We start from the raw sequence: 16,124 nt of genomic DNA on the forward strand, positions 1-16,124 counted from the left end.
GTCTCTAATTTGTATCACATCTAAAGACCATTAACACTTAATTATCTAAAGACACATCATATTCTTTCATTGTTTAATGTTTGTTTTCCTCAACTAACTTATAAACTGGTTGAAAGCATAAACTATGTATTATATTTGTACGCTGTAGAGTGCTGAGACCATAAGTAGGCATGTGTATATTCACTCATTATCATTTGTTTATCCCTTCAACAAATTTTTGTTGAGCACCTACTGTGTGCTGGCATTCCTTGGAGTTTACATCCTGATGGAGGAATTAAGCCAGAAAATTAATCATCACAAATTGTGTTAAGTTCTGTGAACAAAATAAAATAGACTTCTATAATAAAGCATAATGTAGGGTGCTGATTTGGATAGTACAAAGACCTTTTTTGGAATAACACTCAGTAACTACTTGCTGATTGACATATTTCAAAAAAAATGAAAACACAATTCTATGGGGTTCTTATACCTGTTATTTTAAAAATTATAGATACAAAAATATATAACATATAGCTTAAAAATAATAAAACAAACACCTAAACCACCACCTAGCTTAAATATTTTTGATGCCTCTACGTGTCCCTTTCTTTTTTTTTTTTTTTTTTTTAAACATCTTTATTGGGGTATAATTGCTTTACAATGGTGTGTTAGTTTCTGCTTTACAACAAAGTGAATCAGCTATACATATACATATGTTCCCATATGTCTTCACTCTTGCGTCTCCCTCCCTCCCACTCTCCCCATCCCACCCTTCCAGGCTGTCACAAAGCACCGAGCTAATATCCCTGTGCCTTGCGGCTGCTTCCCCCCAGCTATCTACCTTACTACGTTTGTTAGTGTGTATATGTCCATGACTCTCTCTCGCCCTGTCAAAACTCAAAAAATATGGAACGCTTCACGAATTTGCGTGTCATCCTTGCGCAGGGGCCATGCTAATCTTCTCTGTATCGTTCCAATTTTAGTATATGTGCTGCCGAAGCGAGCACATATGTGTCCCTTTCATATCACAGTTCTCTCCTCCCCCTATGAAATAACTTCTCTCCTGAACTTTGTGTTTATCATTTCCTTGCTTTTCTTTGCATTATGCTACATATGTATTTCTAAACAACATATGGCTTACTTTTGGATTTTGAACTTTATATAATGGAATCATACTGTATATTCTTCTGTAAATTTTGTCTGTTTGTTTCTTCTTTTTTTCCTTTCCTAATATTATGTTGTGAGATTTGTTTGTGGCACATTTTACCTTGGACTTCATAAGTAAAGGGAACGCATGTGGGAAAATAGCTCACTTAATAGCACTAAAGCATTGACATGTTTTGTAGAACCTACCAGAGATGCTATTAGATGTTCTTGCTTCTTTGTTACCTTCTTAAATATTCCTTTATTGTCCATGCATCTGTTTGTTCTCACTTCTCTTGGTTGGTGACAAGTATGGTAACCATTTAAAAATTATCACATAGAAATATTTATAAACTATAAAATACATGAATAGTATTATTATAACTGTTTCTTGGGACTCTTTAAGGTTGACATTTTATACTTTTTTTTTTTTTTTAAGTATTGCCATGGACAGCAACCACCAAAGTAATTACAAACTCAGTAAAACTGAGAAGAAGTTCTTAAGGAAACAGATTAAAGCCAGGCATACTTTGCTGAGACATGAAGGCATTGAGACAGTATCCTGTGCTACTCAGGTGACCTAAAACTATTATTATCATTTGAATGTAAATGTATTGCCATGTTAGTGTGTTCTAAGTAATATTTCTTAATAATTGCTCAGAGAAGAAGGCTATAATTGTTCCGTCATGTGTTACGATCTGTGTTAAATATACATATGATAAGACCTGCTAACTTTCTATTTGGGGACATAGCCTAGTATAGTTTGAATTTCCACTGAGGAATTTGTAATTCTGTATTAATAACAATAACACTATACAACTGTTTACAGTTTACAAAGCATACTTATATTCATTATTATATTTAATTCCCTAGAAATCCTTATGAGGTAGATGAGAAAACTAAGGTTCTGAAAGGTTGTGATATGTCCATTGATATAAGGTGCTGAATAGAAACCTAAAGCTAGATTTTTTGTACCCTAATGCAGTCTTCTTTCTTCTATTCCTAACTTCATCTCTATTATAAAGTATTTGATTATATGCTGTGAAACATTTCTTATTTATGAGACCTTATTTACAAAGCCTTTTTATTTTCTGATGGGCAATGATTAAATGATATATATGTATGTATGTATAGATACCCCCCACCCCCCTTCCACACACACACACACACACACACACACTCACACACTCACACACATATACACACAAACTCTTCCTGGGCTATGAATGAGAAGAACTTATTTTAACTCTTAGCTTCTCCACGTATTTGTACATGAGCAGTACCCTTTGACCTCAGCTTTCTTCATTTGTAAGGACATAGTATTACATGCTTTTTATTCCATTGGATTGTTACATTCTAAAGAGAACACGTATATGATAGTACTTCTTAGTCATTAAAATACCACATGAATGTAAAGTATTCTTATCATATTCTTTCTGGTTCTAAAGATATAGGATAACAGTAGTAAGGCAGCTTAGCTGGCATCTAACTGAGGACCAAAGACATACAATTTAGGAGGTGAAGCTGGGATTAAGATTTAGACCTCTTGATTCTCAGACCAGTACTCTTCTCTAATGCTTTTTCTGTCTTCTGTACTGCATCATAGTTTAGGAATGAGTGCTCTATTTAGGGAGATTTAATATTAGCAGGTAAAAGGCCCAGACTTATATTTTCTTAAATATTAATAACTTCAGGCCCTCTCACCCGTGGCATCCACGCACAGCGTGCCTCACGCCCAGGTTCCTGCACTGTTCCCTCGCAGCCATGAGACGCCAGGTGCTCCTTCTGCTCCTGCCACCCGTGCTGGCCACACTGGGGGCTCGGGGGCTCCATGACCGATGAAATACAGTGTAACGTGATGAGGCAAGCTGCCTGTGGTGGGAGATGCATTCCTATGGCCTGGCTGTGCAACAGAGGGCAGGAGTGCCTGGATGGGGCGGACGAGCAGTGTGCTTTGCAGGTGCGAAATCTTCATCAAGCGCTAATCACTGAAGAAACAGTTGTAAGGTATCATCCAAAAAAACCAGCATCATGGAGGATTTTTCCTTTCCTGAAGTACACCTTCAATAAAAGCACATATACATGAAAAAAAAACAAACCCAATAATTTCAGAGAATTTAAACCAAATCCCTCAAAAAAGGATGGAGTAGATAATAGATTAGAATTAATGTCTGCACGCACTTCCTGCCAAGACCCACTGAGGCTGTGAGGCATTCAGAAGATTTATGATATACCCTATTTTCATCAATTCTCAAGCATAACTGGCTTTTTTTCCCTTACAGGGGTTGTGAAGACAAGTGGTAAGAAAAGAAATGGGTTAAGTTTCTTTGCTGCCTCTGAAACTTTCTGGTTGAGGTTGACTTTTTTCTTCAGATCTCTAGAAGCTTTAATCTCACCTTCATGGCTTCCAAAGTGTCATTTTATTTGGACTTGATTACTTTTTTCTCCTCAATATTTTTAAAGGAAGAGAAAACAATTGTAGGTGGACTTCCAATTATATATTATCAATCGAGGGGAGAACAAATGCTTTTTTCACTGTATAAGTACAGGTGCCTTTGTACAACTTTATAGTGATTGTTAGATTTTTTTAGAGCCATTATCCTCAGATTATCAGGACTGAAGATAATTTAAAGTCTGAATTCTCTTCTTCATATTACTGGAAAAATTGCTTGGCTGAACAACTATTTATTAAATTAAGCATTTCATTATATTCTATAACTCACATGTAATAATAAATAAGTTCCTCCCTTCCCTCTACCATTGCACTCATTTTTGTGTGGTTTGCCTTTAGCATTGCCCACAAATCACTTGGATAGCATTTTTGAGGACCTTTAGTATTCCTCAAGTCACCTCTCACTGTTTTCCCCAATTCCTAGATGGGACAGTGGACCCTTGACATTTACAAAACCTTTGCAGTTCCTTAGATTTGGGAATATTGGAAATGTTTTTGTAATTATGGCTACATATGACCAAGCTATTTCTGGTACTTTAATTTATAACTTCACTGAATGAGGTCCAGGACAAGCCATCTGAGACTAAATTTTATACCATATTTTATAGTATTGTATTAATGTGTTTATTAGTGTGTGTGTGTATATTTACATACATATAAAGTATTGGCTGCCCCATGAAAGAACAGAGCTTTACTTATTATCCAATTTTTTTTTTTTGCGGTACGCGGGCCTGTCACTGTTGCGGCCTCTCCCGTTGCGGAGCAACAGGCTCCGGAACCGCAGGCCCAGCGGCCATGGCTCACGGGCGCAGCCGCTCCGCGGCATGTGGGATCCTCTCGGACCGGGGCACGAACCCGCGTCCCCTGCATCGGCAGGCGGACTCTCAACCACTGTGCCGCCAGGGAAGCCCTATTATCCAGTTTTATAATAATTGTTTTATATTCTTTTAAAACAGTGTTCTAGATATTCCCATTTTATGCATATGAAGCTAAAACATTATGTTCTACACTCATAAATCAGGTGTTGGCAGACTCCTGTCTTTAGGTCAAATCTGGCTTGTGAGATAAGAATGAGTTTTCCATTTTTAAGGGTTGTTTAAGAATAAAACAAGACTATGTGGCAGAGGCTTATATGACCTGTGAAGCTTAAAATATTTACTATCTGGCCCTTTTCAGAAAAGTTTTGCCAATACCTGGTATAAATGATGAAACTGATGAGTGTAGGCCATCAGTTGTTTACTTTTGTTATGCTACAGAGTTTAAAGATCTTAATGCTGTGTAGAATGTTTTTTAAGTACAAAGACTATAATGGCACTAGGCCATAAGCATCAGAATAAAAATAGAAAACCTCCCCTACCTAATTCCTTGAGTAAAGTTGAACAGGATTGCAAATGACAGGAAGTAAGCATGATATTTACAAAGGAAAAAAATTTAATTGCAAAATGACTGAATAACCCACAAACAGAGGAAATTTTTCCTGTTTTATGTTCAATAGAACTTGTAATTGTTTTTTTCTTCCAGCCAGTACCTTTACCTTTAGTTTTTAGTAAACATTGTATAATGGTTATATCAAAAAGTATGGATTCTGGAAACTGACAGAAGTAAATTTGAAACCCAGCTCCAACTAATCACCACCTTAACCTCATTTTTCTGATTTTTAGTTTCTTTCTGTATGAAGTGGGGCTTATATTACCCACTTTGTAGGATTGTTGTGAAGATTATGTTAATGAAGATTGAGTAGGTAAAAACATATAGCACAGTGTCTAGCAAAAAAGCAAGTATTGGGCTTCCCTGGTGGCGCAGTGGTTGAGGGTCCGCCTGCCGATGCAGGGCACACGGGTTCGTGCCCCGGTCCGGGAAGCTCCAGCATGCTGCGGAGCGGCTGGGCCCGTGAGCCATGGCCGCTGAGCCTGCGCGTCCAGAGCACAGGCTCCGCAATGGGAGAGGCCACAACAGTGAGAGGCCCGCGTACCACAAAAAAAAAAAAAAAAAAAAAGGCAAGTATTATGTAAATCCTTGTTTCTTCTCTCTGCCTCCTCTTTCTGTTTCATTATGTTAAATTTATGAGCAGTGAAAGTTATCTTTTAATTTGCATGTATATGGTCATTAAGAAATGAATATTTTACTGAAAAGGCTATTAAAAATCAGTATTATTTACAATATCTTATTTTTAAATTTCATTTAAAAATAACAGATTGATATCAATTGCTCATGTTACTTTCTTTTTTTAGAGCCTGATTGTTGCCAATGGTGGTTTGGGTAACCGAGTGAGTAGGAACCAACTGCTCCCGGTGTTAGAGAAGTGTGGATTGGTGGATGCTCTCTTAATGCCACCTAATAAGCCCTACTCATTTGTAAGATACAAAACTGTAGAAGAATCCAAGAAAGCCTATGATACTCTCAATGGAAAAGAAATAGTGGATGACTTAGGACAAAAGATTATTCTGTACTTGAATTTTGTGGAAAAAGGTATATCATACAGGTATCTTTTTAAAAATGGTTTTTGCTTTTGTGTGTTTTCTTTTCTTACCTCAGTTGGAAGTTTCAGTTACTGTGAAACAGAATTGAATGTCAGTTAAGCAACCCCTTTTTGTTTAACAAACATTCTTTAAGTGCCTAGTTTGTACAGGCATGGGACTAGTAGTTGAAGAGAGGTGATTTAGACATAGCTTACCAATCTAACAATACATTTATTATGTATGCATGTTATTTTGGAGCCCTGCTATCTAATTGTGTCTTTCAAAATTTATTTTTGAGGATTTAGATCACCAATTTATTTTACAGTGTCTACCCAGAAGCTTTCAATTAATCACTTAGGAATTAATAGTGATCCAAATGATTACGTGCCAAGGTTCATGATTATGGAGGAGCAACTTTAGCTACCAAAGATCCCCAAAGCTTTAGAGTGGCGGTGTCCAGTAGAACATTCTGTGATGATGGAAATATGTTCATATTTTATATCTGTACTGTCCAACACGATTGTTTGGTTTTTAAATTTAATTTTATTTAAATTAATTAACTAATTTAAATAAAAGCTTTGTAGACTGATTTACAGAATTGCTGCAGGGATTATTACATCTTTTCACCACTGAGCCATGGAAATGAGATACATTGAGATGAACTTAGACTTCTAATCTCCTCCTATTATATTCATTTGCCACCTATTTAAGCAATTAAAGAGTTTTGTTTAGATATGCTGAGAGTGGGTAGGAGAGTAGAATATGATCAAATTTATGTTTTATAAAATAAGGTTCAAAGGAAACTTTAACTCCTTTAAAGATATATTTTAGAAGTTATAATTCTCAGTGTCTATAGGTACTTAATTTTTAAAATTTCTTTTAAAATTTCTTTATTTTAATTTATTTATTTTTGGCTGCAATTGGGTCTTTGTTGCTGCACGCCGGCTTTCTCTCGTTGTAGTGAGTGGGAGCTACTCTTCGTTGCGGTGCACGGGCTTCTCACTGTGGTGGCTTCTCTTGTCGTGGAGCATGGGCTCTAGGCGCGCCGGCTTCAGTAGTTGTGGCACATGGGCTTAGTAGTTGTGGCTCGCGGGCTCTAGAGCGCAGGCTCAGTAGTTGTGGTGCATGGGCTTAGTTGCTCCACTGCATGTGGGATCTTCCCGGACCAGGGATTGAACCCATGGCCCCTGTATTAGCAGGCGGATTCTTAACCACTGCGCTACTGGGGAAATCCAATATGTACTTAATTTTAAATTTGACTTAAGCTTTCAGATTTTGAAAACTAGATTATTTCGTATTTTGTGTTTGTGATCAGTTTTTGAAAATTGTATGCTTTAGGAATAAGTTTTTTTTTAATTGGGGTACAGTTGTTTTATAATGTTGTAGGAATAAGTCTTAATCAAAAAATATTGTCCTTGGGTTTTCCCCCATTCAGCATGTTGAACACTGTAAGAAATTGCATGAAATGAGTTTTGGAGTGTTTTTTATTTGAAATCCTGTATTAGGTCCAGATGTACTTTTTTAATGTATTTTTTATTGAAGTATAGTTGATTTACAAGGTTGTGTTAGTGTCTGGTGTACAGCAAAGTGATTCAGTTTTATATGTGTGTGTGTGTGTGTGTGTGTGTGTGTGGAAAAGAATATGAGAAAGAATATATATGTATATATATATTCTTTCTCATATTCTTTTCCATAATAGTTTACTACAGGATATTGAATATAGTTCCCTGTGCTATACAGTAGGATCTTGTTGTTTATCCATTCTATATATAATAGTTTGCATCTGCTAATCGCAAACTCCCAAAACCATCCCACTCCCACTGCCCGCCCCCCTTGGCAACCAACCACAAGTGCATTCTCTATGTCTGTGAGTCTGTTTCATTTGTGTCATATTTTGGATTCCACATATAAGTGATATCATATGGTATTTGTCTTTCTCTTTCTCACTTACTTCCCTTAGTATTATAATCTCTAGGTGCTTCCATGTTGCTGCAAATGGCATTATTTCATTCTTTTTTATGGCTGAGTAGTATTCCATTGTGTGTGTGTGTGTGTGTGTGTGTGTGTGTGTGTGTGTGTGTGTGTGTATGTTTGTATTTACCACATCTTCTTTATCCATTCATCTGTCAATGGACATTTATGTTGCTTCCATGTCTTGGCTATTGTAAATAGTGCTGCTGTGAACATTGGGGTGCATGTATCTTTTTGAATTATAGTTTTGTCCTGATGTATGTACAGGAGTGAGATTGCTGAGTCATATGACAACTCTATATTTAGTTTTTTTAAGAAACCACCATACTGTTGTTTTACACGCTTCTATTACTTGACCATAGGAGCAAAAATGAGTATTTAAATTTTTGTATTCAATATTTAGAATCTGGTTTGTTTATGGAGGTGCATACTGTAGATATTATGAGAAACCTTTTTTCTTAGTGAGATTTAAAAAGTGGCTTAATTGTGTTCAAACAAAATATTTAAGTAAATACTGTTCTATTTGCTACTGGTAATTGCAGTGGATAAAATGTACCATAATTTTTATCTTGGCCTTTATTTTTTGTTTTTAATATGTTGTGTGCCTTTCAGCATTCTTATTTCTAAAAATGAGGTTTGGGATTTTATGAACTGATAAATGGCTATTGGACAGAATTATTTGTCTATGAGAACTTTAAGTTTTGTATTTTGACTATTTTAATTTCATTTCCCCAGCACAGTGGAAAGAGTTGGGGCTTCAAGCCTTGCCTCCAGGCCTCATGGTAATAGAAGACATTATTTCTTCTGAGGATGAGAAAATGCTTTTGGAAAGTGTTAACTGGACAGAAGATACAGACAATCAAAATTGTAAGTAAAACTTTAAATCTGGTATTTAAAAGTTTCTGCAAAATGCCTTATCCTCCTTTGGTTTATTAAAACTATTTCCTCAAAATTACTGAAAGTACCCTGGATACACTGTTAGGTAAGTCATACCAACAATTCTTAAGAGCATTAATAATAAATAGCATTTATATAGGTATCAATTTAAAACTCCAAACTGATTAATATTTATTAGTCAACATTTGTGCAACTAACATTTATAAGCCGTTTTATATACAGTTGATTGTCTGTTCCGTATCCATGAATTCCGTCAACCATGGATTGAAAATATTTGGAAAAAAAAGAGAAATTCCAAATAAATAAAAAGAAAAAAGAAAAATTCCAGAAAGTTCCAAAAGCAAAACTTGAACTTGCCGCATGTTGGCAACTATTTACATAGCATTTACATTGTTATTTACAACTATTTTACATAGCATTTACATTGTACTAGGTATTGTAAGTAATCTAGAGATTATTTAAAGCATGCTGGAGGATGTGAAAGCTGTATGAAGGTTACATGCAAATACTGCACTATTTTATGTAAGAGACTTTATTGTCCTTGGATTTTGGTATTTGAGGGAACCAATCCCCCAAGGATACCCAGGGACAACCCTATATTGTCTTATTTGGTTCTCTCCACCCTAAGACAAATTTCCTATGAGGAATCAGCAGTTCAGTAACATATCATTAGAATGTAGTAAGAACCTCCTGGAGAAATTTACAAATTAGTTACTTTGACTCTTTTCCAGATCATTAGCAATCTTATGAGTGGCAGTGGACATGTTTAGCTCTTTCAGATTGACTGGGTGAAACCCTTAAAAGTTTGTTTCAATTTTAGACTTAAAAGAATAGCAGCTATGAGGTAGAATGTTTCATTTTACTAAAGACAATAATTTAGCAGTTAACAAAAGTTACCATTACTAAATCAATCCTTATTCATAAAGTTGACTTTGAAATACATGAGGAATCAAATTCTTTTTCTCCTAAATAGTTTACTTTCTTCTCTTCATACAGTTCAAAAATCCTTAAAACACAGAAGAGTAAAGCATTTTGGCTATGAATTCCACTATGAGAACAACCATGTAGATAAAGATAAGCCATTACCTGGGGGTAAGTAATTGTTGTGTTTTTTTTATACATTAAAAAAATTTTTTTAAATTTATTTATTTAATTAATTTATTTTTGGCTGCATTGGGTCTTCATTGCTGCATGCAGGCTTTCTCTGGTTGTGGCGAGTTAGGGCTACGCTACTCTTTGTTGCAGTGCACGGGCTTCTCATTGCGGTGGCTTCTCTTGTTGCGGAGCATGGGCTGTAGGTGCATAGGCTTCACTAGTTGTGGCACGTGGGCTCAGTAGTGTGGCTTGTGGGCTGTAGAGCACAGGCTCAGTAGTTGTGGCACACAGGCTTAGTTGCTCCGTGGCATGTGGGATCTTCCTGGACCAGGGGTCGAACCCGTGTCCCCTGCATTGGCAGGCGGATTCTTAACCACTGCACCACCAGGGAAACCCAGTAACTGTTAATAAATAATAAGGGCTGGTAAAAAATTAATATATTAATAATATTAGGATATCATGGTTGAGATTATTTTTCATTTGTCATTTGTAGGTAAACTTATGAAGCAGTTGATTAAATTTAAACCATTTTAATTAACTAGATAGTGTAGTTTTGTGTTAAAAATGTTATACATATAAATAAAGCTAAACTTAATTTCTCTTGAACACTATCCATACTCCCATACTCCTCTTCAGAAGTAGTACCATTAACAGTTTAGTGTATACTGTTTCAATCCTTATAAATGAGTTTACATCCAAATAACCTGTAAACGTATATAGGTGTTAACACGTAGTATTACATTGTATGTTATAAACTGTATATTCATATATTACCACATTATCACAGTATGTCTTAGAGATCTTATATAGGTTTTCATTTTATTGAATGTTCAATAATAGCTTATTCAGTTAATTTCCTTTTGCTAGACATTTAGGTTATTTCTAGTTTTTAGCTGTTACAAGTTGTGCTGCAATGAATATCTTTGTATACACCTCTTTATGCATTAAAGCAAGAGTTGCTCAAGGGAAACTACTAAATTAGAATTGTGTCAGAGTTATGTTCGTTTAAAAATGTCATTAGAGGGCTTCCCTGGTGGTGCAGTGGTTGAGAGTCCACCTGCCAATGCAGGGGACACGGGTTCGTGCCCTGGTCTGGGAGGATCCCACATGCTGCAGAGTGGCTGGGCCCGTGAGCCATGGTCGCTGAGCCTGCGCGTCCGGAGCCTGTGCTCCGCGACGGGAGAGGCCACAACAGTGAGAGGCCCACGTACCGCAAAAAAAAAAAAAAAAAATGTCAATAGACACTGACGAATTGCACCCTAAAAAAGCTATACCAACATACTCTCACGAAGTGTGTACCTCCTTCCCCTTACCCCTAGCAGCATGTGATATTGTAAAACTTTTAACTTTATAATCACCTGATTACTAGTGAGGTTGGCCATTTTTATTTCCTTTTCTGTGAATTCTTTTTCATCTTCTTTACCAGTTTTTTCTAATGGGTGGTCAAATATATTAATAAGAATTTGCTACATAATCAGGATATTAATCCTTTGGTAGAATTCTTTGTTGGAGTTAAATTTATCTGTATTTTTATGACTTTAATCTTATTTAAATATTTCCTTTGCCTCATGAAATAACATTTATGACTCCAATAAAAGTAAGTTAGTTCCACTTTGAAAAGCATGTTTTTTAAAGAGAAATAATTTAAAATAATTAAATTTAAAGTAAATTAATAATTTAAAATAACAAAAAAGAAAGTGGTCAGGCTAATTTCCAGTATATAATATCATAAATGTTACAATCTTATTTCTGTTTTACAAAATACCAAAATTATTCTCTGCAAAATTGTTCTTTTGTACATTTTATTTCATAAAATCAATAAAATAACTTTAAAAGATTCTTAAAATTTTGTTTTAATTTTACTTTGCTTGTGAGTTTACTGTTATGTTTGGATCTGACCACTAAACTAAAAGCTGTGTGATTTTGTTTTGTTTTGCTTTGTTTTGTCTTTGCGGTATGCGGGCCTCTCACTGTTGTGGCCTCTCCTGTTGCGGAGCACAGGCTCTGGACGCGCAGGCTCAGCAGCCATGGCTCACGGGCCTAGCCGCTCCATGGCATGTGGGATCTTCCTGGACTGGGGCACAAACCCGTGTCCCCTGCATCGGCAGGCAGACTCTCAACCACTGCGCCACCTGGGAAGCCCCAAAGCTGTGTGATTTTTATCATAGTGACTATTTTTTCATTCTTGGGTAAAACATGCAAAGTAAATATTTTAATATGTTTCACCTTTATGATTACTGGTTTCAGGTCTTCCGGACATTTGTGATAGCATTTTGGAGAAATGGTTGAAGGAAGGTTTCATTAAACATAAACATGATCAACTGACTGTTAACCAGTATGAACCTGGGCATGGTGAATATTTCTTCTTCTAAAATTCCAGTCATATATTTCATAACTAAGTGGGTTATATAACTCTCTAAGATCAAAGATAGTATTTTTTAGCTCGAACTGACTCTTAATTTGCTTATGTTTGTTACCTGTGTTGATTTCAATCCATTTGCAATTCTACACTCAGTCTCTTGAGGAATTTGCATCTCTAAGTGTAAACAGACACAGTTGCTATTTGTGATTTTCTTTGTTCTCCCTCAACATTTTTTTTTAGAGAGGGAGAAGATTGCTTTAAAAACAAAGGAGGCATGTAAAGTGGAAGAAATCAAATAATTTACAGGTACATAGAAGAAGACTAACTGGTTGGATCATCATGCTCTTCTTTCTCTTCTGTTGAGAATGTGGAAGACAGTTCTAGGATGACATTTTAGTAAAAAATCTTTAGGTTATTGATTTTTTGCACTTGTTAGCAGCATCTTCGCCTGATATTTGTACTAATCAAATGATATTGGGGGTTTTATTAATGGCAGGAGTTGTGGTGTTTTTTCCTTCTCTGCATTTATCAGGATGTTTTATGATAGCTTATTTACCTATCAGTCTTTCCATTGGTCTATAAGCTCCTTGAGGACAGAGATTGTGTCTTACTAGGTTTAGATACTCTCACCATGTAGCAAGGTTCCTTTCAAGTAAGAGATACTCATTTAACATAGATTGAGAGACTGGTGGAAGAAGCCATATCTTAGTTATTGATAAGATTAGTCTTCACACCTGGCTGTTTTTTCTGTTCTACAGGTACTTGGGAATCCAGTATTCAGAGGTCAAAATGACTTTGTTAGTTATCTTTCACACTTCCTCTTGGGCTGGGATTGAGTAAATGTTCTAGTTAAGGAGTGACTCTCAAATCTTGATTTTACAGTCAGGTCACAATGGTGCTTTAACATGAAGTTATATTTTTAGTTTAGACTTAGTTTAATTTTATTCACATTGACCTTAAATGTTTCCTTTTAACTAAAATTACAGTATGTTCCTGTTTATCAAATGATGTTTTCACTCTAATACTATGAGGCTATATTTAGAGTTGTCTTAAATCTACTAAAAGGAAAAATGAAGTGACCTGTTATCCTATCTTCCATCTCAGGAATTCCTGCTCATGTTGACACGCATTCTGCGTTTGAGGATGAGATCGTTTCTCTCAGTTTGGGGTCAGAGGTAAATATTCAAACATTTTTATTAGCTATCAACAAATGCCTTACCTTATACAATGCCCTTTTCATAGGATTTCTCACATTTCTTAATCCAAGTGAATTAAGATTTAAAAATGAAATGTAAAGGCACCATTAACAGTTTCATTTCTTACAGACTGTGAAATTATCACAGTCTCTTCTTTTAGGTGTCCAAAGTTTTATCTATCAGTTCATCAGATGCCAGGAAAAGTCCTGTAAGTTAATTTTTACATTTTACTTTTAGAAGTTAAATAAAATCCAGACTTCCATTTTGCAATAATTTAGTGTAGCAGCATTACCATCTAGTGGTAAAGATAGTAGCTGCAGGCTATAGATAAAAGAAACAAAACTAAAATGTAAGTGTCTGGAATTGTGATAAACTTTTTCACATATAGTATATGATTCAGTCCCTTCAACAACTTTGAGTAGTAAAGGGTAATGTCCTTATCTTTACAAATGAATAATAAGAGGTTCATGTTTATTCATTGACTTGTTTTTAATAGTTGTACTTTATTTGAACTGCTAAAGAAGCTATCAAAAGTCTGATTTAAAGCAGTCCTTGCAAACTGCAGATAGAATTTTAGATAGAAATCAACTTAAAAGCTTTTGTACAGCAAAGGAAACCATAAGCAAAACGAAAAGACAACCTCAGAATGGGAGGAAATATTTGCAAATGAAGCAACGGACAAAGGATTAATCTCCAAAATATACAAACAGTTCATGCAGCTCAATATAAAAAAAAAAAAACCCAATTAAAAAATGGGCAGAAGACCTAAATAGACATTTCACCAAAGAAGACATACAGATGGCCAAGAGGCACTTGAAAAGATGCTCAACATCTCTAATTATTAGAGAAATGCAAATCAAGACTACAATGAGGTATCACCTTACACTGGTTAGAATGGCCATCATCAAAAAATCTACAAGCAATAAATGCTGGAGAGGGTGTGGAGAAAAGGGAACCCTTTTGCACTGTTGGTGGGAATGTAAACTGATACAGCCACTGTGGAGAACAGTATGGAGGTTCCTTAAAAAACTAAAAATAGAACTATCATATGATGCAGCAATCCCACTACTGGGCATATACCCTGAGAAAACCGTAATTGAAATGGACACATGTACCCCATTGTTCATTGCAGCACTGTTTACAGTAGCTAGGACATGGAAACAACCAAAATGTCCAACGACATTTCGAGATGTGATACATATGTACAATGGAGTATTATTCAGCCATAAAAAGGAACGAAATTGGGTAATTTGCAGAGATGTGGATGGACCTAGAGTCTGTCATACAGAGTGAAGTAAGCCAGAAAGGGAAAAACAAATATCATATATTAACGTATATATGTAGAATCTAGGAAAACGGTACAGATGAACCTATTTGCAGGGCAGGAATAGAGATGTAGACATAGAGAACGGACATGTGTTCATGGGGGGGAGGGGAACGTGGGAAGAATTGGGAGATAAGGTTTGACATAAATACACTACCATGTGTAAAATAGATGGCTAGTGGGAACCTGCTGTATAGCTCGAGGAGCTCAGCTCGGTGTTCTGTGATGACCTAGATGGGTGGGATGGGGGTGGTGGGAGGGAGGTCCAAGAGGGAGGAGAGGACTCAGTGGTTAACAGTCTGCCTGCCAATGCAGGGGACATGAGTTCGAGCCCTGGTCTGGGAAGATCCCACATGCTGCGGAGCAGCTGGGCCCATGTGCCACAACTACTGAGGCTGTGTGCTGCAACTACTGAAACCTGTGCGCCTAGAGCCCATGCTCCGCAACAAGAGAAGCCACTGCAATGAGAAGCCCGTGTACTGCAACAAAGAATAGCCCCCGTTTGCTGCAACTAGAGAAAGCCCGCGCACAGCAACGAAGACCCAATGCAGCCAAAAATAAATAAATTTATTTTTAAAAAAGAGGCAGGAGATATAGATATGCGTATAGCTGATTCACTTCATTGTACAGCAGAAACTAACACAACACTGCAAAGCAATTATACTCCAATTAAAAAAAAAACAGAAATCAGAATTGCAGATCTATAAGAATCTTTAAAATATGAGGTTGTTTCAAAATCTGATCTTGTTCTGGATGCAAATACTGTTTACTAGTATTTTTTTGCATTTGCTTAATTCTTATCACCAACTATAGTGCTTTGGCTTTTTAACTTTTGCTAAGCCTGTGTGATTATGTTGATAATGTGACTACAGAGCTAGTGTATTTGATAAGACAACCATCTTATCAACTACATGTGTGGATTCTTATTAAGTGCTTTCAAAAATAATGAGGACAGGAAAGGAAAAGAGCTCTTCTCTGACTGGTTTATTTTAATTTTACCTCTTATCCTGGCTTGTAGCTTTAGGGGACCAGTAAAGAACATCTTTGTTTTTTCCTTCTGTGTAACCAATTGAGAAATGAAATGAAAGATAAATGAATATCAGACTGTCAACTTAACTACTGAGAAAACATGGAAGATCATGGCTTTGGATCTGTAGCCAAATTCACCTATGAATTAGACATACTGTCCTTTACACTGGTACAACTGGAGACTTTTCCTATAGAGGCAGAGGCTGCCCCTATAACA

At 36.2% G+C, this 16,124-nt stretch overlaps 1 protein-coding gene and 1 non-coding gene across 3 annotated transcripts in view; one reads left to right on the forward strand and one right to left on the reverse strand.

Annotated features, from left to right (window-relative positions):
* ALKBH8 (alkB homolog 8, tRNA methyltransferase) overlaps window positions 1-16,124 on the forward strand; it is a 73,270-nt gene that overhangs the window by 5,514 nt on the left and 51,632 nt on the right. The window contains exons 2-7 of one of the 2 annotated variants that reach the window (XM_032641929.1): window positions 1,562-1,697; window positions 5,806-6,043; window positions 8,740-8,871; window positions 9,898-9,993; window positions 12,244-12,348; window positions 13,463-13,533. In XM_032641929.1, the coding sequence (XP_032497820.1) occupies window positions 1,562-1,697; window positions 5,806-6,043; window positions 8,740-8,871; window positions 9,898-9,993; window positions 12,244-12,348; window positions 13,463-13,533 (778 nt within the window). The remainder of the gene's footprint in view (window positions 1-1,561; window positions 1,698-5,805; window positions 6,044-8,739; window positions 8,872-9,897; window positions 9,994-12,243; window positions 12,349-13,462; window positions 13,534-16,124) is intronic. The other variant, XM_032641930.1, reaches the window with a different exon arrangement.
* LOC116758900 lies at window positions 880-986 on the reverse strand. Its single transcript, XR_004351284.1, has one exon. It is a non-coding gene; the product is annotated as a U6 spliceosomal RNA (small nuclear RNA).

This window comes from Phocoena sinus, chromosome 8 (genome assembly GCF_008692025.1).
Source record: "Phocoena sinus isolate mPhoSin1 chromosome 8, mPhoSin1.pri, whole genome shotgun sequence".
NCBI lineage: Eukaryota > Metazoa > Chordata > Mammalia > Artiodactyla > Phocoenidae > Phocoena > Phocoena sinus.